The sequence below is a fragment of the Paroedura picta genome, chromosome 6, assembly GCF_049243985.1.
Source record: "Paroedura picta isolate Pp20150507F chromosome 6, Ppicta_v3.0, whole genome shotgun sequence".
Lineage (NCBI taxonomy): Eukaryota > Metazoa > Chordata > Lepidosauria > Squamata > Gekkonidae > Paroedura > Paroedura picta.
The window spans coordinates 122,648,305-122,674,444 of NC_135374.1; the positions used below are offsets into that span (position 1 = coordinate 122,648,305).

The 26,140-nt window shown below is 50.1% G+C and overlaps 1 protein-coding gene across 6 annotated transcripts in view; it reads left to right on the forward strand.

The window, feature by feature from the left end:
- ENOX1 (ecto-NOX disulfide-thiol exchanger 1) overlaps nt 1-26,140 on the forward strand; it is a 322,679-nt gene that overhangs the window by 204,160 nt on the left and 92,379 nt on the right. For all 6 annotated transcript variants that reach the window (XM_077344075.1, XM_077344074.1, XM_077344079.1 and 3 more), the window contains one exon: nt 2,272-2,484. In XM_077344075.1, coding sequence (XP_077200190.1) covers nt 2,272-2,484 — 213 coding nt within the window. The remainder of the gene's footprint in view (nt 1-2,271; nt 2,485-26,140) is intronic.

Sequence of the window (26,140 nt, forward strand, 5' to 3'; positions counted from 1 at the left end):
GGATGTGTCTGGCTGTCCAAGTTGGAATTGGGTCAATCAGGATGCAGCCAGCTTTGTCCTAATTGGCCCTGCCCCTGCGGCTCCCGCCCTCCAGCCCTGGACTCTAGCCTCTTAGCTCTCAGACACCTCAGTGCCTGGAGCCAGGAGCAGGTGAGAGGGCCCTGAGCAAAGGGTCGTGGTGGAGGGCTTGCTAACGAGGGCCTCCTGGCCTGCTAGGCTGGGCCTGCTCATGAGGGCCTCCCAGCCTGCTGACTGCCTGCTAAGGAGCTCTGTCTCGGCCCTGCTAATGAGCTGGCCAGCCCCCGCCTGCCCCACTTGATTTGGCTGTGAGCTGCAGCCCAAAGCCACCATAAGCTGCCAGGCCAGGGGCCAGTGGAAGGGACCCTTAAAGGTGGCCGATTAGCTCGCGGTCCGGCAAGCTTTTTGCTGTGGGAGGGGGGGAGAGGGAAGGGGCTGCTGCACATATGCCTTTGCGACAGGCGGGGGCACAAATGCACACACACGGCAGTTTCGCGCATGCACAGAGCTGCCACACGTGTATTTGTGCTCCCACCGGGGAGCACAGGCACACATGTGGCACCTCTGTGCATGTGTGCATGCGCGAAACTGCCACATGTGCGCATTTATGCCCCTGCTGGGTGCAAACGTGCATGTGGGGCCGGTCCGTGAATGCGTGTTTGCGCCTGGCTGCCGCGCACGTACGGGACCCGGGTTGCCCTCTTCCCCCATCCCTTGGTAACAGGCCGCAACCTCAAAAAGGTTTCGGACCGCTGTACTAGGGCAGCAGCCCCCAACCTTTTTAAGGCTGGGGACCAGCCTGCAGGGGTGGGGGGAGAGTGAGGCCCGGGCGCGAGGCATTTGTGGAAGCTCTGTGCAAACGCGCATGCGTGGATCTGCTGTGCATGCCCGCTGGCGTGCCGGCAGCCACACCTTTCTCCCCCCCTCCCCTGCAGCACGGCACTCGCCAGGCCACAAGCAAATCGGCCACCAAAGCGGCCGATTCACTCATGGCCCGGCGACCTTCTCGCTGAGGGGGGGGGGAGGAAGGTGCAGCCGCTGCTGGCCTAGTGCTGAGGCTTTCATGGCCCGCTACCGGGCCGCATCCCGGGGGTTGATGACCCCCGTCCTAGGGGAAGGAGTCCCAAAGGTTTGGTGCCATGACATAGCAGGCCCTATCTCAAGTTTCCATCCTTCTAGCTTCAGATGGTGTGGGCAACTGAAGCAGCCTTTTCATGTGCCCCCTTTCTCCTGTCCCCTTCCAGCTTCTGGTTGCCTTCTTCCCTGCTCTCCGCTGTTCTCTGTACCTTGTTCTCAACCAGCCTCTCCTTCCCATCCCTTCTTACTGTATTCAAACGTGGTACTTCTCAGTTCTTTACCTCTCCATCCCATCTAGACCTTGCTGGGTTCTATTCTTACCTCCCAATCCATCTTCTTATTGTGTCCCCTCTATGTGTTCAATCTGTCTACTGAACAGGCACGGAGGACTGGGTCTGCCTTCCCATCTCTTTGCTCCTCATCTTCAGTGTGTTGGCCAGATCCTGTCTCTTCTCCCGTAACAAGGCACAGTCGCCGTCCTTCCTTTGTGCTCTGTTGGGCACCACTATGTATGCTAGTCAAAAGAGAGGCTCCAGTTTCCAGCCAGGATTGCTAGACTCAGAAAGGCAGGGCCAGCTGGCATGGGAAAGAACCAGGGCTGTGATGTGGGAGCAGTTCAGAGCCATGTGATGTCCATGAGATGGTAGCTGTGCCTGCCACACTGTATGGCTTTGAGCAAAATTCTCTCCTGCCTCCTCAGGGCCCCTGTGCACTCACTTCAGTGGTGCTGGTGAAGAACATCACTGGGGACTGTCCCTGCAGAGCCCCCCAGAGCCCTGGCCAAGACCCCCGACCACCAGAGGCCAACAACCTTAAACAAACAATGCTGGTTGGTCTATGACCGGATTGATTGCTCCACCGGCCCCGGAGGTGACCAAAGCTTCCCCAAGGAAGTCTTCCTTCACTGAATTTGCTTTGACTTGTTCCCAGAGTGGAGCCCCTGCATACTGCTAAACTCATGTAAGAAGTGAATGAAAATTCAAGTTACAACATTTTATAGGACTCGTGATAAGCAGGCCCTTGGAGGGCAATTTATGCCGTTTTATGTTAGGCAAAGTCGTGTTTAAGATACATCATTAAAATTATTTATGAGAGTATTAATCCATAAAGGCAGAAGCATCTTGATAGCACAAAGCATATGATTGTAATTTAAACCTCTCAACTTGCTTGTTATAGATGATAGCAAATTTTCTGAGGCCACCACTGTCTTGCTCACCTGGATAGAGCGTGGGGAGGTGAACCGCCGCACTGCCAACCAGTTCTACTCGATGGTGCAGCTGGCCAACAGCCACGTCCGCCGGCTCATGAATGAAAAAGCAACACACGAGCAAGAGATGGAGCAAGCCAAGGAGAACTTTAAAACAGCCTTGATGGGGATCCTCACGCAATGTAAGTGAGCTGCTGAGTCGTTAGAGTTCTGTTAGTTAGTGGTTGGTGGTGCTTTGGTAGTCTTGCGGGTAAGTAGCTACGAGAGAGTCGTTTCCCACTTCCTTCTCTGTGGCACCGTGGAAGAGCAAGGACCATTTCTTGTCCTTTACTTCTCAAGGTGAGCAAAGTTCTCGTAGTTCTTCTTCTCTTTCTGGGTGATAGACTGAGGCTAAGTGCATCTAGGCCGTGACCTTGTCCTAGTTTGGGATGATGAAGCCCCGTTGGCTTCCTTCATAATGCAATCAGCAAGAGATGCCAGTCAGAGATAAACAGTCCGGTGGTCTTTGGGGACCCCGCTGGAGGTGCTCCTTGGGGGGAGGGACCACAAAGGGTGAGTGTTGGCCTCGATGAACTCATTCTGCCTTGTCCACAGAGGCATTCCTTCGCACCGGTGGACTCCAGAACCAAAGAGGAACTCACTGGCAGCTTTTTGGCAGGGAGAACATTCCACCAATTTTCTGCAAATGCTCACTGGGCAGATGAGCCGTCCCCAGTGCTGAGTGTTGGCGGTTTTTCCTTGTGTAAAATATCCCCAGTTCTGTTACCTTTCTGGCCTTCTTCATCAAACGATAATCGGTATAATTGCCTGATGCAAATCCTTTTTAGAAACTAAAAAGGTTTTGCTTTCCATTGTTCCTGACGAACACATACAGCTCCACTGGGCAAGAGAAACAAAGAATAAAGCCAAGTTTATTTAGGTTGTGTGAGAAATAGTAAATTAAGAGCTGTGATCGTTAGTGTGGCGTTTTATCCATCGTGAAACACAGTACAATTGAAAACCTAACATGCAAACAGTTTAATATTCCATACATAATTATAACGCATTTACTATGCTACAAAGGCTCAGTGTGCACAATTGTTCCATAAATGAAGAATTAGATAAGTAGGAATGTCTTGCTTTGGCAACATGAGCGCCACACATTCCACGCAACGCAAGGTCCAGCCGCTGCCTCTGTGTTAACATGTCTGGGCAAAAAGCACCGAGGCAGCGGCTGAACTCTGGATACTTTGGGGTGTCCGTCTGATCTGCCGAATCGACACGTGGGCCCACAGGAAGGCTGCTGCGATCCCATTGGAGCCTTCCTGGCATGAATGCCTGCTTGCCCAGTGGCCCCTGAGGCTTTCAAAGAAGTGGATTATCTGTGGCTCCTCCCCTCTGCGGCCAGCAGGAGCCTTTCCCTGCCCTCCTCTTAATTGATTAAACAGAGATGGTGCTGAAAGCAGTGAGATCCTCGAAGTGAGATCCTTGTGCTGAACGCAGTGAGATCCCATGATCCCTCAAAGCAGTAAAAACCTGGCATTCCCATCCTTTGTGAGAGAGACTCTCGGTACATTTAATTGTAGAGCTCCTATGTGCGAATGGTTTCCCAGGAGCTCTCTGGTGTCCGTCCTACCCTGGATTGGCAGACACCTGTCCTCAAGAAGGGTCTGTTTGGAAGAGGGCCCAGGTAAAGGTGAAGCATCAGGTGGGTCATAGCAGAGCAGGGCCCACCCCTGTCAGTTCTCGCAATTCACCTGCGGTCAGAAGGTTAGTCTTTTGGGCACATCCCTTCAGTCTCCCCCAATGTGTGTGTGGAGTGGAAGAATTAGAGCCGTTTCCTCCAAGCAAAGATTCTTACTGTTACGAATCTCTTTCTTCTGCTTGATGCCAAGAGCATTTTCTATTGGATGCGACGCACAGAAGAGCAACATCAGTGTTATCCACTTCCATGGCAACAGCGTCTTTTAGCTTCCTGTTCCTCACCCGTGAATGGAAGTGTGGGGTCTGCTTTTTTACAAAGACTCTCGGATGCATCAGTTCACCCATGCTGGCCTGCAGATGCAAGCAGGGCAGGGCAGCCAGCAGAGAAATGTTTCCAGATCTTGAGGGCTCGCTAGGTGGTCTGACTTGGATCATTTGGATCACAAATGCACAAGTTTGCATGGGAGGAACACCAGGCAAAATAACTGTGGTGCTGGTGCAGTATATGAGAACTTACTACACAATTTAGGCAACCTATGTACGTTAGGCCAATTGAATTTCACAAACAGACTTCAGTAAGAAATAAAGATTTATGTTTCCACAAACAGGAGAATGCTTAGCTTTCTTTGGTGAGAATTTAGATCTTTCTCAAAACTTGCTAGTCCAAAGTAGTCTTTTACACACTTCATCCAGAAAAATCACATCTAAACTGTCCCTCCCATGGTGTTCCTGGACTGGGCTCACACTCTATATTGCCCTATATTCCCTATACGTACAACTTCCATACATCACATGCACATTTAAGTGAGCTATCTACCTGTCCCTAGGAGGACAAGCTAATATTATAATTCCTTAATAAGGCTTTAAGCATGCACCTCAAGCAAGGTTTGCTCTGTGGCTAAGAGGCTCTCTTACCTAACTTGTGGTTAGCTAGCTACATGCAATTTTAGTTCCCCTTATCCTGAGTCGAGTCTGCACTTGGCTTTTTATCCTCTCCCAGTCCGAATAAACCCCTCTCCTCTGCACTGTATTCGATTTCCATTTTGATTTTGGATCCTTTAAATTTTCCCTCTGCAATATCCATGATTGATCTGTGGTGACCCTACCTTTCCCCCATGATATCCAGGAGCGGATATAAGGTGCTATATTTTAAGATATGACTTTTAATGCCCCCAGTATAAGTGTAGGTTTTCTGTGTTTCGCAGATTTACTTCCTGCCCATGCTTGCAATGCTTACGTAGCAAAGAAGTCTTCCCTGATTGGCCATCAAGTCAGTTCAAAGACTTCCTGGTTCCCGGTTGCAAGACTTCCCTCCCAGGACTTATTTTTGCCCTCATTTTGGGACCTCCAGAAGCCCACCCTTCATTCTCTGTGAGGCTGCTGTCTCCAATACTCTCCCCCCCCCCCCAACCAGCTTGTTCAAGAAAAGAAAGAGGCTTTTGCTGTGCTTGGTTCCCCTCTCTGCTCTGAGCTTTTCCAATCAAGTGCAGAACACTTTCTGTTTTGATTCAGGGGGAGGGGGGATAGGAAGGAGGAAGACTCGGGTTCAAATCAATCTGAATTCAGCAGGATTGACAACAGAAACAAACAAAGGAAGTGCAGAATCAGCCCTGGTTTCCAGTATTGCTAAGCCTTGTGGTTTTGTCTCCTGAGCACATTAATTCAAACTTATTGCCTAAACGTCTGTGTGTCAGAGTTATATCAAACTATGGCTGAAATCAGAATATAGTCCTTAGACCATGTGGCCCCTCATGTGGGGAAATGCGGGTGGGTATTTCCCAACCTACAGTGGGCAACTCTGTGTTCAGCTGACATAAAGCAAGAAGTTGTTAATCAATCAGGACGTCTCTCCCTGTCTCTAGAGCAGCAGCCACCCAGTCAAGGGTTGAACAGAACGGGATGAGGTTGGCCCAGGCCCTTTGGGTTGTGGCCTGTTGTGTATCTAGAACATTTCAGGGCCTCTTCTCCAGAGAACCCGCTTGAGGCAGCTTCACAAAGTAAACTGTGATAAAATAATAAACCAACGTAAACATTCTTAAAAATTAACAAACTACTAAAAACCAACCCACTAAACATTTAGCAGCTTTAAAAGATATTTTGCAAACAGTCCTTAGGCTTGAAGCATCCACTACCGGCAACTTGGTGTAGTGGTTAGGAGAACGGACTTCTAATCTAGCGAGCTGGGGTTGATTCCCCGCTCCTCCTCCTCCAGAGGCAGCCAGCTGGGTGACCTTGGGCTAGTCACAGCCCTGATAGCTTTCTCAGTCCCACCTCACTCTCAGGGTGTCTGTTGTGGGGAGAGTTAAGGCAAGGCAAATGTAAGCCCCTTTGAGACTCCTTCGGATAGAGAAAAGCGGCATAGAAGAACCAACTTCTTCTTCTTCTTCTTCAGTAATATCAGGGCTCTCTCAGCCTCCCCTCCCTCACAGGGTGTCTGTTGTGGGGAGAGGAAAGGGAAGGTGATTGGAAGCTGCTTTGAGACTCCTCCGGTTAGAGAAAAGTGGCACCTAAGAACCAACTCTTCTTCTAAAAATGATTTCAAAGACCAACAGCTGTGGGTAAGAATGAGTGTTCCTGGCTGGCTGGGGTCTGCAGGGCTGGGGAGTGGGCCTCACACGCTTTGCAAGGGGACTCCAGTGGCGAGGAGTCCTTGCAGGGGCAGCCCTGATGCCCTCCGCTCGGCAGGTGGGGGCCTGGCCTGTGACTTCATTCTTGGAAGGTCCACTGCTTTCTGAGACCACCTGGCCTGGGGCAGAAAATACCAGCTTGCATTTGTTCTCACTGTATTGCTTTGAGGACATTGGGGAAAGGGGCCTCTGTGGGCACGTAGGGAGAGCCTTGTGTCATTTCCCTATAGCTGCTGCACCTGTTAATGCAGCCCGCCCCCAACAGGACTTTCCTGCAGCAGGGCTCCCATGGCTGGATCCAAGACCTTACAGGCAGCATAGGGACAAATAGCACCTACTGTACAGAAGTCCGTCAGATGGGTGGCTTGACCCTGACCCCAGGAGGCACAGGTCTCTTCTCTGGTCCTCAGGGAGCTTGCACAATTGAACCACTCACAGGCTTGCCTCGCATGTGTCTAGGTCAGCCTGCCCACTGGTGCTGAAGCCTGCAGCCGGCCTACAGAAGAAGGGTTGAGCCCACCTGCTTTTCCACTCCTTAAGCCAGCCTCCGTCTCCCACCTAGCTTCCCCCCCCCCCCGTGATCCCCAACTGAACCTTTTTGATAGAAGGGACCTCCTCCTCTTCCTCCTCTCTTTGTTCACCAGTGAGAAGCTGGTTGGTTCCAACAAAAGCCTTGATGTGAATTAAAATATTGGCAATGGAGACCAAACAGCTTTTCAGCGTTTGGTCAGGCAAGCTTCAAGACATCCATATCAATTTTCTTGTTTTATACTGTGAAGTAAATTAAACTTCCCAGGGAGATGATGAGATTTGATCCATAATTTATGCAAGGAGATCTGTATCCTGCATTAGATCATTGTGAGATTCAGGGGCATTTCTGACTGAAGGGAGGTGTGAGCATCAGGGGACTGAGAAATGGACTGGGGGGGACAGCACAGAGCACTGGAGCCCTAAAACGGCATCAGAATCATCCTCAGGGTTGCTGCTTTGTTTGAGTCATTCTGTCTTCTCTTCCCTTGTTCCCACTTGCTTTCATATTGGGAAATCTGACCTCAACAGAGCTGTTTTCATCCCCCCCCCCCGAAATGGGTGCTTGGGACCCCCGCTGGTTTGCTTTAGGCAGCTCTGAATGTTGCTGGACAGAGAGGGGAAGTGTTTAGAAGCAGCCCTTTAACACTCTTGGCCAGGATGCAAGTGATCAGTCAGTGATTCTGACTGATTTACCCCAAAGTCGCCAGAGAGAAGGAAATTAAGATGTGGAGGACAAAGACAAAGAAATGGGCATGGCTTGGGTAAAGCCGTAGAAGCAGTCCCTGCTGATGCCGTAAAAGCTGTGCTCTCAGGAACTTTATTCTCGGTTATCCCATGTCTGCCTGTGCAAGTCAAGTGGCTGAGCGGCCGTCTGTCCCCACACGTTCCGGTCACTCCCTGCTGCCTGCCCGTCCACTTCCTCGCTCTGGGCCACAGGCCCCACCCAAGGTGAGCAGCGAGGCAGGCCTGGGCCAACTCTGCTGCTCGGGGGCACCGTGCCCTTTGCCCTTTGCCCTTCAGGATACCCCAGAAGCTGGCGGAACCAACCAGACAGCAGCCGAGGGAGAGCCGGGCTCCTGGGTCCCCTCTCATGGGGCAGCACCTTCACTGTCTTGAGGAGGTGGGGTCCCTCTCCTGAGACCAGGGGCATTTTCCACCCCCTCCCCCTCTCTGCTGAGGCCAGGGAGGCTCTGGAAGTGAGACACTGGAGGGCGAGGCACCCCCGAAATGAGCCAGGACCAATCAGAAACTGGACCTAGGCAGCAGGCATGACACCTATTAAGAAGCCACCCCTGTTTCCCGTGAGTGCCAGATCATTTAGATTTTACAGTATGCTTTAAAAGCAAGTTTTTATTTTGCCGTACCTAGCCTCTCCTAGTCAGGGAAATCCCAGTTCCAAAGAAACCCCACAGAAGGGCCCACAACATGGAGGAGCTGCCGTAAAAGCCAATCAAGGCGGGGTTCCCTGTCTCTCCTAAGGAGGCAGCTCTGCTGGGTGGGAGAAGAAAACCCTGAAGCATCCATGCCCACTTCCTCCGTCACGCAAGGACTCCCGGTCCACTTGCCCCCCCGGGCGTGCAGTCTGTGGCTGTCCTCCAAACACAGAAGACGTTGAAACGGTGGCTGGTCTTCAGTGCCCCCTCCCCTCAGCCCAGCCCTTTCCAGCCCTAAGCAGCGGGGAGAGAAAGGGGAAAGGGGACCCTCACCCTGAGGGTCCCTTCCCACTCTAGGATCCTGTATCATAGGAAAGGGGGCAAAGGGAACCCAAGCAGTCACAAATAAATACTATATGAAGTTCCACAGAGCTCTACACATTCAGCCCATATACCACTGGATTTTATTCCTATATCCAATCTTTTAAATACTAGTTTTTCCTGGGCCAAATCCATACTACGGGACATACCTTGGATTTCCTTTGGGTGCCACTTTGGATTTCCTTTGGGTGCCGCAAATCAACTGCAGCTTTTCCACATTTGGCCTTTCCTCCCCTCATTTCCCAGGCCGAAATTTGCGATATGCTTTCTGTTAAATGGAGGCAGCCTCCCATCATGCTTTGCTCCTTTGCCTTTTTCAAAAAATGTGTTTTTGCAAAATGCTTGCACCTTTGTTTTCCCTATGCCCCGTAGTCCCACCATTCTGCACCCTTGATCGCCTCCCCCCCTTCTCTCCAAAGAGTAATTTTTTTAAAAAGAAAAGAAAACCTGGCTTTATAGCATTATAATGTTACTGTGAAAGACTGCTTTTTAAAAACTTAGAAACAATGTTGTAATGTGGTCACACCCTTTTTTTAAAGGCAGATTTTTCAGACCAAAGTGGGGGGGGGGAGGAAGAGAGGGGGAGGGAGGATGGTGACAAGGAAAGGGGGGTGCCCAAACGACTCAAAGTGGCAGCTGCAGTGAAAAACCCAAAAGCACACCTTTGCACTCTGAGCAGCCCCGAATTAGAAAAAGATGGAATTGGGTTTTCTGGGGTACCCTTTGCTGTGGGTCAAGTGAGGGGGCAATTTGGGTTGGTGCTTGAAAAAGCGGATTTCAGTTGGCCTTTTAAAACGAAAGTTGGCCCTTTAAAATGATATTGCCAGTGCAGAAACAGTCCTTTGCTGTTCAGTCCAACCACTCTGCCGTCCGTGTTTGGATCCATAGTGCAGAAGGCCTCGGGTTCATCTCCCGTTGAGGACCAAGCAGCAGGAGACAGGAAGGACCTTGGACTGAGACCCCAGAGAGCCGCTGCCAGCCTGAGTTGTCAACTCCAGCCTTGATGGACTGGCGGGGGCGGGGGGGTTGATTCACTATCAGGCAGCTCCATTGTTCTCCATTGTTGCAGGATCAGGTATTTGGCAGAGCAGCCCTTGAAATCCAGAGATTGTGGCCCAGTGAGAGTCCCCATCTAGAAGGCATCTGATCGCCATGTAGTTTGATAGTGAGTGTTAATTGGTTTCCCCACCTCTTGCCAGAACTGTACAATGAATGAGCAAGCACTTCTCTGGCAAATATTGCGCCCCATGAGACCCAGTCGAGGAAACCGTCTGAGGGCTAAGGAAGGAGCAGAACAGTCTGGCTTTGGTTTCTCATGAGTGGTCCTCTCAGCGCCACAGATGAGACTTGGATGGGGTGGCTTTAGGAACGGCATTCCACAGTGGGGCCCAAATTTGCAGCCCCGCACTGGCGTCCTGTTTGTGCCCTGTTTGATCACAAGCAGGCCCCATTTCCCAGCTGAGGTAAAAGTATAAAAAGTTGCTCACCTGCGTGACTTTTGTCAAGAGCCTCCCGTGTGCCCAGGGCATTGGGCTCACATTGGCAGGAAAGGTAGCTGCCGTTGCTGGTGGGGGGGCAGAGGAAATCCTGCCCCGGGGGAAAATCTTTTTCTGCCATGCAGTAAGTCCACATTTAACCAGAATGATCCCATTTTGCCCTGCTTAACATGGGGATTGCCATGGCTCCAAATATGGGTCAGAGCCCCTCCACTCCCTCCCAGCAGGAGAATAGAGGGCTGGGTTTCCTCTGTGCTCTCTCTGACTCTGCCCTGAGAGTAGCACTCCTCTTGACCTCCCATTCAGGGCCCACTCCTGGGATCCTCCTTTGTCCCTCATGGCCTCCTGCCCAGCTGCAGTGAGGACACCCCTGAGTCCTGCCACCCAACACGACAGAAAACCTACCTGCCCCGTCCTCCGCATGGCTTCCCTTTCAGGATCCTATCACTAAAGGGTGGCCATCCCGCACAAAACATGCTTTTTGTATTTAAAGTGATCCGGCTGGCCTCCACCACAGCCTGATGGGATGAGCTTCCATCGCCCTGAGTCAGCCTTTGGTAGAGAGGGCAAGTTGCACACTCAAAGAATTTAGTATAAATTTAAAGAAATCATTCTACTAGTCAACCTGCCTGTCCCTTCCTCATCTGGCTTGGGTACAGACAACTGAAAGCCATTCCACACAAATCCGCTTTGTAGAAAGGGAGCCAGCCAGCTGGTCGAGGAGACCCCCAGGAGCAGCCCCCTTGCTATGTGCCTTGGGGGAGTGGATATCCTGTTGTTGGGGTCACTCGGTCACCCGTAGGGGCTCAGCTGCACGTGATATCTGGAGTACTGTAGGGGCAACCTTGGGGGCCTTAGGGGAGGTGCCACTCTCTCTCTCTGATTTGGGAGGAGGGGAGTTTGGAAATGGCCCTGGGGAGCTGCTTCCTGTTTCAGACTGGGGAAGTGGAGCAGGGGACAAGCTTCCTGCCCCTCCCCCTGTCTCCGCACCCCTCATTACTCCACCCAGGTTGCGTGTGGGCAAACCTTGAGCTATGAGCTTTCACCAAGGAGAAAGTCACCACTTTCTCTGTGTCCTCCCGCATCTCTTTGGGATGCAGGTCATGCAGCAGGTTCTTGTTTCCTTCCAAAAAAAAGTGTGTCCTGTCGGTTTCATCGCCTTGTATCCTTCAAGGGATTTATCACAGGGCAGGGTGCCAAAGTTTCATGCAGCCCAACACTATCAGTTGTTTTCACTGGGAAAGCTTGCCAGTGCCTCGCATCTCCAACATTTTTCAGACACCATCTTTTCCTGATCTCTTTTGCTTCCAGGCATGGCAGCAGCAGACACAGGAATGGCAGGAAGGAGGGCTAACCCCCCCCCCCCGTTCCTGTGGTGCTCCCAGAGGCTGACCCCCACCCCCCCATGTCTCCCCCTTTCATCCCCTTTGCGGGAGCCCACCTTGGTCTGGGAGCCTCTTTCCCTCCGGTGCATCGTGGTGGCTTCTGTCATCAGGATTGGTGAGGACCGTGCTATGCTCCCTTCCCAGCATCCACAAGCTGATTCTCAAGGTTTGGAGGTTTTCCCTTCGAAGGGTTGAGCAGGCACTCAGCACCACTGCATAGAGAGGGTCAAAATCAATCCCCAATGTTACTGTTAATTGTTATTTATAATGTGGTTTATGTTATATACTGTTTATGAAAGTTTATGTTACATACTGTTGGTATTACACATCGTTCCAGGTAATTTGTATTATAATGTTCAATGTAAACCGCCCAGAGCTGCAAAGAAAAGGGCGGTATAAAAATCTAAATAAATAAATAAATAAATAATAAATAAATAAATAAAACATCTAGACTACCGTGGTCAAAAGGTTTCTTCAGCATCAATCTTTTGTGCAGTTCACACATGCATAGACTACGCATAGAATCATAGAGTTGGAAGGGACCGCACAATGCAGGAAGTCAGGAAGTCACAACTACCTGCCCACCCAGAGTGACCACAATTTCGTGCCCAAGTGATCCCCCCACCAAAAATCTCCAGAATCTCTCCGATCTAGATTGTGCCCACTTGTGCAGATCACTGAACATTAGCCTCTGTCTGGATCACTATGGCTGCCTGCCAATGCTATCTGCACCTGCTCACCCAACTGGGTGGGCACCTGCCAGAATATGTGTCACCTCTAATGGATGCACCGCCCAAGCTCTGATAGGTTAACAGGACTGTTTCCATCCTGTGTCCCAAAACTGTGACATTTTGAGCCACAAAGGGGATCCGTTTTCACCAGCCTTCACCCACTCCATGCAAAAACAGAAGACCAAGGCACCCTGGAGACCAGAGAATATGAGAGGCAGTCAAAGGGTGTGTGGGGGTAGATCATGGAACAGTGTCATACCATGGACGAGAATGCTGGAAGGGAAGGGAGCATGTGAAGGGTGGGCACTACTCAAACAAGAGCTATTGCATGCTCAATCAATGACTATCCCAGAAAGACGAAAACACTTCAGGAGCTCTAAGAAGCCTATTTGGATGAACAGAGAACTTCAAGAGGAACTAAGAAAGAAAAGGAAAATGTTCAGGAAATGGAGGGAAGGACAGAGCTCTAAAGAAGAGTACCTACAGGTTACTAGGCACTGTAGATCAATCATCAGAAAGGCCAAAGCTGAGAGTGAGCTAAGATTGGCCAGGGAAGCCCATTGTAACAAGAAAAGATTTTTCAGTTATGTGAGGAGCAAACGTAAAGTAAAGGAGGCAATAGGCCCACTGTTGGGTGCGGATGGACAAACTCTAACGGAAGATGCAGAGAAAGCAGAAAGGCTTAGTGCCTATTTTACATCTGTTTTTTCCCACAGGTCAAAGGGTTTAGGCACATCTAGAAATGGCAGTAGCCAAAGGATAGTGTCTGGGTGGCAGGTTGACATGGATAGAGAGGTTGTCAAGAGGCATTTAGCTGCACTGGATGAGTTCAAATCCCCTGGGCCGGATGAAATGCACCCGAGAGTGTTCGAAGAACTTTCCAGAGAACTTGCACAGCCCTTGTCCATCATCTTCGGGACTGGAGATGTCCCGGAGGACTGGAAGAAAGCAAACATTATTCCGATCTTCAAAAAAGGGAGGAAGGATGACCCAAGAAACTACAGACCAGTGAGTCTGACTTCTGTTGTGGGGAAGATAATGGAACAGATATTAAAGGGAGCGATCTGCAAACATCTGGAGGACAATTTGGTGATCCAAGGAAGTCAGCATGGATTTGGCTCAAACAGGTCCTGTCAGACCAACCTGGTTTCCTTTTTTGACCAAGGAACAGGTTTGCTGGATCGTGGAAATTCGGTTGATGTCATTTACTTGGATTTTAGTAAAGCTTTTGATAAGGTTCTCCATGATGCTCTGATGGATAAGTTGAAGGACTGCAATCTGGATTTTCAGATAGTTAGGTGGATAGGGAATTGGTTAGAGAACCGCACTCAAAGAGTTGTTGTCAATGGTGTTTCATCAGACTAGAGAGAGGTGAGTAACAGGGTACCTCAGGGCTCGGTGCTCGGCCCAGTACTTTTTAACATATTTATTAATGATCTAGATGAGGGGGTGGAGGGACTACTCATCAAGTTTGCAGTTGACACCAAATTGGGAGGACTGGCAAATACTCCGGAAGATAGAGACAGATTTCAACAAGATCTGAACACAATGGAAAAATGGGCAAATGAGAACAAGATGCAATTTAATAAAGATTAGTGTAATGTTCTGCATCTGGGTCAGAAAAATGAAAAGCATGCCTACTGGATGGGGGATACGCTTCTAGGTAACACTGTGTGTGAACGAGACCTTGGGGTACTTGTGGATTGTAAACTAAACATGAGCAGGCAGTGTGATGCAGCGGTAAAAAAGGCGAATGCCATTTTTGGCTGTATCAACAGGGGCATCACATCAAAATCACAAGATGTCATAGTCCCATTGTATACAGCACTGGTCAGGCCACACCTGGAGTACTGTGTGCAGTTCTGGAGGCCTCACTTCAAGAAGGATGTAGATAAAATTGAAAGGGTACAGAGGAGAGCGATGAAGATGATCTGGGGCCAAGGGACCAAGCCCTATGAAGATAGGTTGAGGGACTTGGGAATGTTCAGCCTGGAGAAAAGGAGGTTGAGAGGGGACACGCTAGCCCTCTTTAAGTATTTGAAAGGTTGTCACTTGGAGGAGGGCAGGATGCTGTTTCTGCTGGCTGCAGAGGAGAGGACACGCAGTAATGGGTTTAAACTTCAAGTACAACGATATAGGCTAGATATCAGGAAAAAGTTTTTCACAGTCAGAGTAGTTCAGCAGTGGAATAGGCTGCCTAAGGAGGTGGTGAGCTCCCCCTTACTGGCAGTCTTCAAGCAAAGGTTGGATACACACTTTTCTTGGATGCTTTAGGATGCTTAGGGCTGATCCTGCGTTGAGCAGGGGGTTGGACTAGATGGCCTGTATGGCCCCTTCCAACTCTATGATTCTAGTGCCAGGAGAGATCGGTAAGGATACCGCTTGGCAGATGGCAGTTGAAGACTTATTTATAAGGAATTTATGTAGACATTGGACTTCATCATAGGGTGGCATGAAGACAAAAATTCAGGAGTATTTGGCATGGGGCCCCAAAGAGAGGGCAAAGTATGCCTGGAGAAAGAATGTAAACTTGGCCCTTGGTGTGGGAATTGTTGGGGGACCATTTCACCAGATGGGGAACTATGGGCCAGTTGTCATCATGGCAATTCCAGCTCCCAATGTGGCCAGATGAGCTTTTCAGCACACATGGAAATGGGTGAGAGGAGAACAGGATACTGCAGTCAACATGACATGTCCTTGTCAGAAGTTGGGTACCTCAGCAAGGGGAGATTGATAGACATGTCAACCCTTCCACTATGGACAGGTACAGTTGTGAGCACCGTGGGCTAATTCTGTCTCCCATATTGGAGAACACACATTTGCTCTGAACACTAGAGCAGAAAGATCATGCCACATGGTGGCCTTCTGTGACCAGTACTCCAAGAGATTACAATGTTGGGGCTCAGGGGGCTCTCCGAGGTATGCTGTGATCATGACCTCAGCAGAATCCTCTTCGATAGCGGCTGTGGGCTGACTGATGCCGGCCACCCCCCTTGAGACTACCGAAGGCCAGTATTGTCTCTCCCTAGCAGTGGAGCAACCTCATTCAACAGAGGACAACTGGGAAGAGGAACATTCTGCCTCCACCAAGCCCTCAACTTCCCCTCATGCTTGATGCCAGGCCCCCCGACCTGTAGCCTGGAGCAACGCAAGGCCTGCACCTCCCCACAGAGTTCATCCCTCCAGGCAGACAGTTCAGAATTGCAAAAAGCAAGCAAGCCCAAACTCCTTCTTCCCCGTACACAGGATGCAGGTGGATCTCGACACCCAGGACCGCACCCGTGGCAGGAGAACTGTTGAAGGACTCAGCATGGTGGCCAGTGCCCAATCCAGACAACGGATGAGGGGAATCCCCTGTCCCAAACTAGCTGTATGAGTGCTGAGGAACTCGGTGGTCTCCTGGAAAGGATTAACGACATGGACCATCTGGGACCTCAATGGGAATTGAGGAATTGAGCGTGGGCTTAGGACTGTGCCCTGGGAGACCCCAAGGATGATGTACTTGAAAGATGGGCCTGTGTTACGGAGAGACAGTGTTTCACCTACTTCCATCCAACAAGTTCGTCACTGGGGTGACATTTGAACTGGGTACTTCACAGTTAATTACCTCGCTACACGGCCTATCCCAGTGCGTTCCTGGTGAGATAAATCCTTCTCCTGGCACTAGAAGCCAATTTAATAGCTATTAAGAGGCAGATCCCTGTGGTACTAATGCATTCGAGTTTTAATTCAATATTGTTGCACATGTCTAATTAATTTACTTACCCAGTTCTACATCCCAATGTTTTACTCTGCCTACATTCTTCCCTTGGGTAAATGGGGAACTTTAGGCTAGCGATCCTCGTCCTGGACTGTAAACAAATAGGAATACATGTCACTTACACCATTTATACATTTATATTAGTTGCATTTGTATTGTCATAATCAGTCAGCATTTTTGCAATATAAATGGCCTCTTGATGTCCCTCGGCAGAACCGGTGGCTCTCAGACTGCCCGGCGTGTTGTCAGGACACTGTCCTTCCTGAGACACCAGGGGCTCAAAGTGGACTGCTGGTTCTTCAGTTGTGAGGATCACAGTGCTACCTGAAAGTAGAGTACTGAAGTCAGGCCACAGCTGGTGCCGGGAATACAGCTAACATAGAAGTATACTGGCCAAGCAAACTGGTGGAACCAGCAAGGCTCCCTGGTTAACCCATGCTTAAATGATCAGAAGAGGGAAAAGTCATCCCTGCCCCTGGGCTTGGTGGAGACCTGGTCCAGAGAAACTCTGTTTGGGCTCAGTAGTTGTCATCTGTGAGCTGCCTCCTTGTGTGCTGCTTCTGCTGGAACCTTGGAGGGCTTGTGGTTTGGGACCAGCTGCCCCAGGACCTGGCAGGATGGCAGCATTGTCAGAAGTCCAGCCCTTGGGGACAGATCCTTCAACTCAAGGTGTCCAGTTGCCACCCACTGTCCCTGGTGCATCCTGACCCTCCTCAGATGCCAGCTCCATTCCTGGATCCAGATGTGGTCCAGAGTAAGGTGCCAGGGCTTCTGGGAGTGAGGGGATTCTACATCAGTCTAAGGTCCTTTCTCTAAAGGCCCCAGCTGGACATCTGTGATTCCCCTTTTCTCAGATTATTCTCCCAACTACCCTGAGAGAGAGAGTGGCTGGCCCAAGGTTTACCCAGCAGGCTTCATGGCAGAGTGGAGATTTGGACTCAGGTACCTCCCAGATTCTGGTCTTGAGACTCTCCCTCTGAGGGGATCTCCCTCCAACACTCCCACTAGCTCTTGCTGTATGTAGACTGGGTAAAAGCCCTCAGACCACTCTAGCTCTGGCATGTGAACACTTGCCATGCCTTTTCCGCTGTGCCCTCCCAACAGGATCTGGGGAGAAGGGAGTTTGTGAATAGATGCTCCTTGTGTTTCCTTGAGTGCAGGGAGGTGGAGTCCGAGCTCAGAGGGGAACCTTCTCTATTCCTCTTCTTATGTCAATGTGACTGCAAGCCACAGAACTCTGCACACAGTAGCAACCTGAGTCATAAAACTATGTGAAAGAATCTCGGTGTTCTTTCCTGCGGAATGGGGTGTGTGGTGTGAGTGCTGGGCTGCTGAGCCCCACAAAATAGGTAAATTTAAAAAGCTGTCTTGAGTCCAGAAAAAAATAGAGTCCAAGAGCACCTTTAAGACCAACAAAAATTTATTCAAGGTGGGAGCTTTCGAGTGCATGCATCTCTTAAAGGTGCTCTTGGACTCTATTTTTGTTGTGCTACTTCAGAGCAACATGGCGACCCACTTGAATTGAGTCCAGAAAGTTTGGGAATGGCTAACTTAACTGCAATGTTGTGTCCATTTTCTATACCAGGCATTAGGGAAGAATTACAGGCTCAGGACGAAGTTTGAGTCCAGAGGCCCCTTGAAGACCAACCAAGTTTTATTCAAGGTATAAGCTTCTGTGTGCACACACGCTTCCTCGGATGCAGTGAAATGGGAGCTACCAGGCCATACTTAGAGATCGCGTGAGCAATAAATTAACATGCAGCATGATGAACGTTTAAAACAGATCCCAGAACCGAATAGGAATATCACTGGACTCAAACTTTGTTCTGCTGCTTCAGACTGACACAGAATCTAGTCTTGGGACTGAAGTCTCAAAGTCTGTCACTGAGGAATTTGTACTGCAGAGCACACTCTCTGGAAAACATCAACCTGTCGGCTTCCGAGCTGCCCTGCGGATGCCAGCTCATTAATCAGAGCTCCCCTCTTGACTACTGCAATTCTTGGTGCCAAATCTGTTATCAGCTTTGGGCTTAGTCACAATTCAGCTGCCAGCCTTCTGACCAAATAAACATTCTCTTTCTCCTGGGGCCGGGAGGACCCTGTACCCCAGACACATGTTGGCATGAGTCTGGCTCACTTTCCAGCTTGGTCCCAGCTTCATGGTACAGTCACTTGAGCGTGAAGGAAAAGACGCTGTGCCTCTCTCTCTCTCCTCCAGGCTGCTGAGTCAGGTTTTACACCCAGCAATGACACACACCAGGGGCTGTAAAGAGACCTCCTGACAATGTGTTGAAGCTCTGGGAATGTGGTGAAATCAGAGAGTTGCTGCAGTCATGCAGTTAGTGTCAGTTATTCAACCGTGGAATATCCACCCTGAAATGCAAATAGTCCAAATGCTGACACCCAGTGTGCAATGCACATCAATGGCTTATCCTTACCATAGTTCCTCTATATATTAGTGAAATGCCCATCTGGGCAGGATTGTCTGGGAGCTGTCCAGCACTGTCTGGGACAGGAAACTCCTGTCCAGCAAACGCTTCCGGTGGGCGTGTCTGGATTGGGCTGGCCCTTTGAGCCGCATGCCCAGCCTCGCCGCCAAAATCTTCCTGGCCGGCAAGGAGGGCAGATCCACGGCTCCCAGGTACCTCTGTCTCTGAGTGCCGGGGAGGGGGGGGCTTTCCCTAGCCACTTGCCCCTTCCCTCACCGCTTGCCCTGCAAAGGCCTCTCGCCGACTTGCGGCCGTGGTGAGAGGCCTCCTGGAGACGGGGGCCCACCAAGGGGGCCTTTCCATGGCCTCTTGCCTAGCCGGTGAGCTGGCGGAGGGGGCCACAGGAAGCCCTTTTTAAAAATGGGATTTCCTACTGGTAGTTAAATATCTGAGCGGGTTTTAGACAGAGTTCCATATCCTCAAGCAGGGGTCGCAAACATTTTGGTGGCAGTGGAAAGTGCTCTCAAGTCACAACTCGCGGAGTTTCCAGGGCATGAGATGAGCAGAGGTAGTTTGCCCTTGCCTGCCTCTGCATGGGGACGCTGGCCTTCTTGGGGGTCTCCCGTCCAAGTAGTCACCAGGGCTGACCAGACTTAGCTTCTGAGATCTGATGAGATGGGTCTAGCCTGGGCCATCCAAACGTTTTAGCATCAAGGGCCGGGCTGAGCATGGCAAGGAACCACATGTTGTGGACACACAATGAACCCGCACTGCCTGGATCCAGAGCAGTGGGGAAGGAAACAGGAAGCAGTTGCTGTGACACCACGTGGGACGCACAGAGCTGAGCAGCCTGCTGAGGCTATGAAACAGTTGCAGTACGCAAGGACAACTTGGGAATAGATTCTTGCTTCATTGATAGGGTCAGCTTGGATGGAACTAAAATACTACTTTCCCCCTGCCTTGGGTAAAGGGGAACAGAATTGGTACTGTCTCTACTCAGCAAAGGGTGAGACAGAGGGAACAGAGTAGTAAAAAAGGAAGGAGGCAAAGTTTGTGGTATTTGAGAAGATGTGCTGATAGCAATTTTCCTTACTTTGCTGAGATATTTTTAGAGGACACGGGGAATGTCCCATATCAGATCAGTGGCCTTTTCACTTTCACCATGCATTCCCATTGTACTTTCTTTTTCCTTCTGCATTTGATGCAGGGTTTCCCTTTTCATTCTGCATGGAATTTCCTCCCTTGAGCATTCAGTTCACTCTATTTGCCCAAGTTTGGTGAGAGTGGTTTTGCTGTGGTTTTCTCCCCCTTGCTTTGCTCCCAAGTTGCAGGTAATTCAGAATCATGATTGCCCCAGTTTTTCCTTTTCTTTGCCCTTCTCCTGACCCTCAGAGGCCAATCTCCAGCGCACACATTGAGATTATTCCACCCACTCTGCATTTTCTGCCATCACTCCTCTTCCTTGGTCTACAAGCTCCACTAACACTTATCGTGTCAATTTCTGGTTTGCATTTTTTAAGACAGGGGCTAAGTGTAATGAAAGGACTTTTCTGCTAAGGTTAAATTTCTGGAGGAAGAAAGTCAAGGGAAGTGGTAAGTGTTGTGTGTGTGTGTGTGAGAGTGCCCTCTCTTCCTGTCAGCTTGTAGTCTCCAGGCCCAAAGTCCTTCTGCCCGCACTGCCCTCTCAAGCTCAGTCCTCGGTTCTAGATGTGAACCTGACTTCAGCACTGAGGACCGGTACCCACCGCCGTCTCCTTCTGCCCCGCCTTGTCACCCCGCCTTCCTCCTCCTTTCCTTCACCACCCTGAATTGTCATCACTGCCTGTCTGACACACAGTTCCAGAGCCGCCACCACCAACATGGCAGTTGACGGAGGTGCAGCCCTCCTACGCTTCTTTTGGGACCAGCCTTCATCAAGGGAATTGAGCTCTGGTGAAACAAGATGCTGATCTAGGAGGGGTTTTTTAATGTCCTTCTTGAACCACTACGTGTTGCACGCCAGAGCATGCAGATGGCTCAGGAAACGAGTCCTTATCTTGGCACAAAGGTCGACTTACTCAAAAGCAGACGAGTAAGCCAGATCAGTACGGAGTTCTGGCCTTACAACATTGGCATATATCAAGTAGTCCGACGGAATCCTGGTTTGAGCGGGAGGACTTCAAACAACCAAACAAGCGTGGTGGTGTGAGGACACATCTTCCTATCAAGGCCACCAACTTGCCTTTCCTGGAACATTATGGGGTTATGTAAGCCGCCTCGAGCCTTCGGGGGGAGGCGGGGTATAAATATAAATATAATAATAATAATAATAATAATAATAATTTGGAAGATAGATTGAGGGAGGCTGTGTGAGAACAGAGGGAAGCCAGAACAGGCAATAAAGCAATATACGTGCCAGGACATTCCTAGTTAGCTGGCCACAAAATACGTGGAAGGAGCGGCGCTTCTCACAGTCATAAGAGAAGGGTCTGTTTGCACAGGCTGAATGGATCGTGCAGAGACTTGAAGTGGCATCCCATCTCCAGTCCAGGAGAAGAGTGTGGGGATTCTATTCAAGTGTAACTGTGGCATTCCCTACAAACACACATACATTCTAATGCCACAAAACACACCAACATTTGGTTTAAGTGAAGAGGGGAAAGTTACCCTTCCGGCCTTCTCCAACCTTGCATGAGGACCCAAGGGGGGGGGGGGTGACACAGGATGGCTTCCCCTCAGTTGATTGCCCTGCTGCTGGGGGCAGTGGTGGCGGCTCTGGAAACATCTGAGTGTCAGGCAGCGAGGTTAGGGTGGCGAAGGAAAGGAGGAGGATAATGAGGGGATGGTGTGGCAGGAGGAGCAAGAAGAGCTGGTTCTTAGATGCCGCTTTTCTCTACCCAAAGGAGTCTCAAAGCGGCTTACAATCCCCTTCCCTTTCCTCCCCCCACAACACCCTGAGAGAGCCTTGATATCACTGCTCAGTCAAAACAGCTTGATCAGTGCTGTGGTGAGCCCGAGGTCGCCCAGCTGTGGAGGAGCAGGTAATCAAACTGGTCCACACTCCTAACCATGACACCAAGGAGACTGTGTTGGGCAACTCACCGTTGCAGCCAGATCCGTGTCTGAAACTCACAACGGGGCTTGAGAGGAAGATAAGGCGACCAGATTGTCCCACTTCTGGAGGGACATCTGGGGGCACCTGGCAAATGGTACTCATGTTGAAATTGAAAAATATATATTACAATCCTATTCTTGCATTCTATGCGTTCTTTGAAACTTTTTGTTGCTCCATATAGACCAAATTTTTCATCAAGTCAATGGTGTCCCTCTTTACCAATGTTACCAATGTTAAAATCTGGTCACCTTAGAGCAGTGGTTCCCAACCTTTCTGAGGCTGGGAACCGGCAGGGCATCGGGCCACGCCCGCGCGGGCTATGCCCGTGCAGGCCATGCCCGCGCATCGGGCCACGCGAATGCGCGGCCCGGCCCTGATTCCCTCTCCCTGCCCTCCCGCAGTAAGAAGCTTCCCGGACCCAAGCTTGCGGCCTGGGAAGTTTTTTACTGCGGGGGGGGGCGGGGAGAGGGAGCCGCGGCCTGGCACCATGGCCTTCGCGGCCCGGCACCGGGCCACGGCCCACAGGTTGGGGACCACTGCTTTAGAGGAAGGTGATACACAAGCACACACACACACACACACACAGCACTTAAAGTTTTCCTAGACTTTTTTCCTCTAGCAATTTTAGTGAAAATGCTTTTTCATTACACTCAGCCCTTTCTTTAAAAAAAAAAAAAAAACAGAAATTGACATGATAGCAAATGTAAGCAGTAGTGGAGTTTGTGCACTGAGGAAAGGGTGAGAATTAGGCCTGATTTCTCCTCTTCCCTGGGGCATCTCAGCATTTGCATTGGCCGGGGCCTCTATACCTTAGTTACAGTAATTCTTCCCCCCCCCCTGCTCCATTTAAATGTCCCCCCTGCTTTGGCAGGCTGGTGGGAGCATTTAGAGGGACCAGCTCGCACATAACAGCTGATCATGACAGCTACATGGCTGTCACGATCGGCTGTTACACGGCCATGCGCCTTTTCAGTGCTCCCCCACATGTTTACAGACTGGGGGGGGGGAGTATTGAACATGAGTGTGGGCGGCCTAGAGCCCATTGCTTTACTGCTAGTAATCAATAAATTAGGCTTAGGTATATATAGAAACAGCCTACAATCAGAGAGAGGGAGGCATTTGCTCCCAGTCAGTGATGCTCCTTTGATGGGTGTGCTTGAGACCAGTTCTCACAGGTGATGTGAAACAATTAGCTCTGAGTCGGCTTAAAATGCACGGCTCATTTCCAGCATCAGAGCCAGGCTGGCAAAGGAAGCCAGAGGAGGGTTATATGTGAGCAGGGCAGACCAAAGGTGACACCTCCTGTCCTATCAAGTTTCACATTGAGGTTTCAGTTTTAAAGCTCCATCTAAGAATTATTCTGTCAGTTATATACAAAATGTATGTAAAAAACAGAATTGGTTTCTAGATTAGCATACAGAGTGTCCCAGTAGCCTGCATTTCAGATTGTGCCACGCAGAGGAGGAAAATTGCTTTCTAATGCTCTGTCTATTGACAGACACTTGAAAGTCACATATGGCTAATGAAAATTTTATATGACATTAGATTAATCAACAGATGTTTGTTGATGAATATTTAATCATGCTGATTACATCTCACTTTGGCTCTGCAGTGCTGTTCAGCCACAGCTTGGTATTGGTCCCGATTGCCTTGCATTTTCCAGCTGTGAACTTTGCTTGCATTCATGCCTTAGTCGTTGTCACAGAAACCCTGGGATCCCTCAGGGGGGTGGGAGCCACGTTCATGGGGAGGGTCCCCCTCTTCACCCATGCCCAGGCATCTTTCATCACTGGGAGGGCCAGGTTGGGAGGCCACGGTTGGAGAAGAAGGGGAAACCCACCCACCTGCCCGCCCACCCCCTTCCTTAGCAGATAACATTGTAAGCAGGAGAAGGCACAAAGAGGCATCTCACAAACAGGGCATCCCGGACGGATGGCAGAGGAGGAGCCTGGCTCCCTGTGTCCCCTCCCACCCCATCAGCTGCTTCTACTGTAGGCAAATGGGCAGCAGCTTGTTTCAGTGATGGGGCCGCCGATTCAGTCCTCTTGCCTTCAAAAAGAGGGAGGGAGGATTCTAAGCCCCCCTGGCCTCAGCCATTTGGTAGGCCTTACAGAACCTTGACAGCTCCGCCAGGGCTCGGGTCTCCTCTGGCTGATTCTGGTTGGGGCCAGGCAGACCGCCTTGGGGCCAGGGATCACCACAAGTTTGTATTCTATTTTTATTTAGTGAAAATAATAATGCAGCAACCAGCAAATTAGAGAATGCATTAAAAACACAGTCTAATGCAGGCCGAGGTGGTTTGCTGGATGGGCCTGAAGCAGCAGAACAATGTTTGCATCCTTTAAAACAGTGGTCCCCAACCTTTATTAGGCTGGGGACCGGCAGGGCATCGGGCCGCGCCCGCGAGCCGCACCCGCGGATCGGGCCGCGCGGGCACGGCCTGCACGGCCGTGGCCCGGCCCTGATTCCCTCTCCCCGCCCTCCCGCAGTAAGTAGCTTCCCGGGCCGCAAGCTTGCGGCCTGGGAAGTATTTTACTGCGGGGGGGGGGCGGGGAGAGGGAGCCGCGGCCCGGCGCCATGGCCTTTGCGGCCCGGCGCCAGGCCGCGGCCCGCAGGTTGGGAACCACTGCTTTAAAACCAACAAAGTTCCATTCAAGGTGGGAGCTTTGATGTCCAAGCATGCTTCAGATTCAAACGTTATTCTACAGTATGATCTAGACAGTAAAGAAGGACACAGCCTTCTGTTGCATACAATAAACAAGGTAATGAAAGCTGGATTCCAAAATTAGAGAGCAACGCAATAAATGCAGCATAACAGAAACCATGAAGGCCTTGACTAAATGTGTGGTTCCCATTTTCTATTGCAGTTTCATGCAGGACACTTCACAAATAGATTTCTATGCAATGGTACACTTAAGAGTAAAAAAACCCTGGGATCCTTTTCAGCATTGCCAACCTCCAGAGGGGGCCTGAAAGACCGGCCTCTGCTTTGCAGACCACAGTTCCCCGGGAAGAAGTGGCAGCTTCATGAGGCATCACACCCCCATTGGCCCCCTTCCTTGAACTAGGCTGCCCACCAGCTCTGCCCCCAAATTCCCAGAAATTTCCCAAGCTGCTTGCCCCATAATTCTCTTTTGGAGCTGCCTGATGGCCTCTGTCTGTGCCAGGAGGCACAATGCAGAAGAGGTTAAGTGCAGTGCATTCCAGTATGCGGTTTGGCACTCCCGGTGATTTTCCCATGCCGTTCGCTCAGGGTATGTCTGAAGTGCAGCTTCACAGAGGGCAGGGACAAAGGCTGGATGTAGCCATGTCACATGGAGGGTGGACATCCCTCATAAGCAGTTCAGGAGCACCACGTTGGCTTTCTCTCTGCTGAATGAAGAGTTAAGGTACTTGCACACAGGCTAAATTATTTATTTTTATTTATTTATTACTATATTTTTAGACCACCCCTAATGCACCCGGTGTCTTGGGGCGGTTCACAACTGTACAGCCTAGTACAGTTAATGCAGTTCAATCCACTTCACTGACCGTTTGCAAGCGGAATATTGCCATTTCACACCATAAAATCTGGTTGCCATTCATGGGAAGTAGATTGAAAGTGTGTTATTGAGTGTGTCCTTCCTTGGCTTTCTGCTTCTGCCGGGGGAAGAGTATGATTTAGCCCACCAGCTCCCCTGTCCTTTCATGCCCAGGAGCTGGAATGAGGCTGTTCTATCTGGTCTGTTTTTCTTATCCCCGAGGAAACACACAGTAACAACTATCAGTCCCCAGCCATTAGAATAAAAGTGTTACTTTATGATTTTCCCCACTTGAATGCATTAAGAAATCTTTGTTGATTGATCAGATAAGCAGGGATAGTTTAATTAATGCTAGCACCTGTCGAAAGAACTCTCAGCTCTCTCAAAAAAACAGATACTTGAGAGTTCAAGGGTTTCAGATGAAGGATCCTAGTGATTCCACTCACGCTTTTCAGTCTGAAAAATGCAGAACACGAGTTGCTTGCATCTCCAGAAATATTTTTACTTTAATTTTCTATTGCTAATTAATTATACCCAGATTACGGATCAAGTTCAGGGCTCTTGGTGCTTTCAATAGGAACAACAGAATGACTAAAAATCTAAACCATTAATAAAACACTCCTGTTAATGAAAAACATTTCATCCTTCCTCCAGTTACATCAGGGTGCGAACAGTAAGCCTGTCTCTTAGTTCTTCAATATGCATGCACACTTGATTTTTCTTTAGGTGTGCAGTGAGTAATTTTCAGGAGAAGAAGAAGAGTTGTTTTTATACCCATCTGAAGGAAAAGCAGCTTGCAACTGTCTTCCCTTCTTCACACCCTGTGA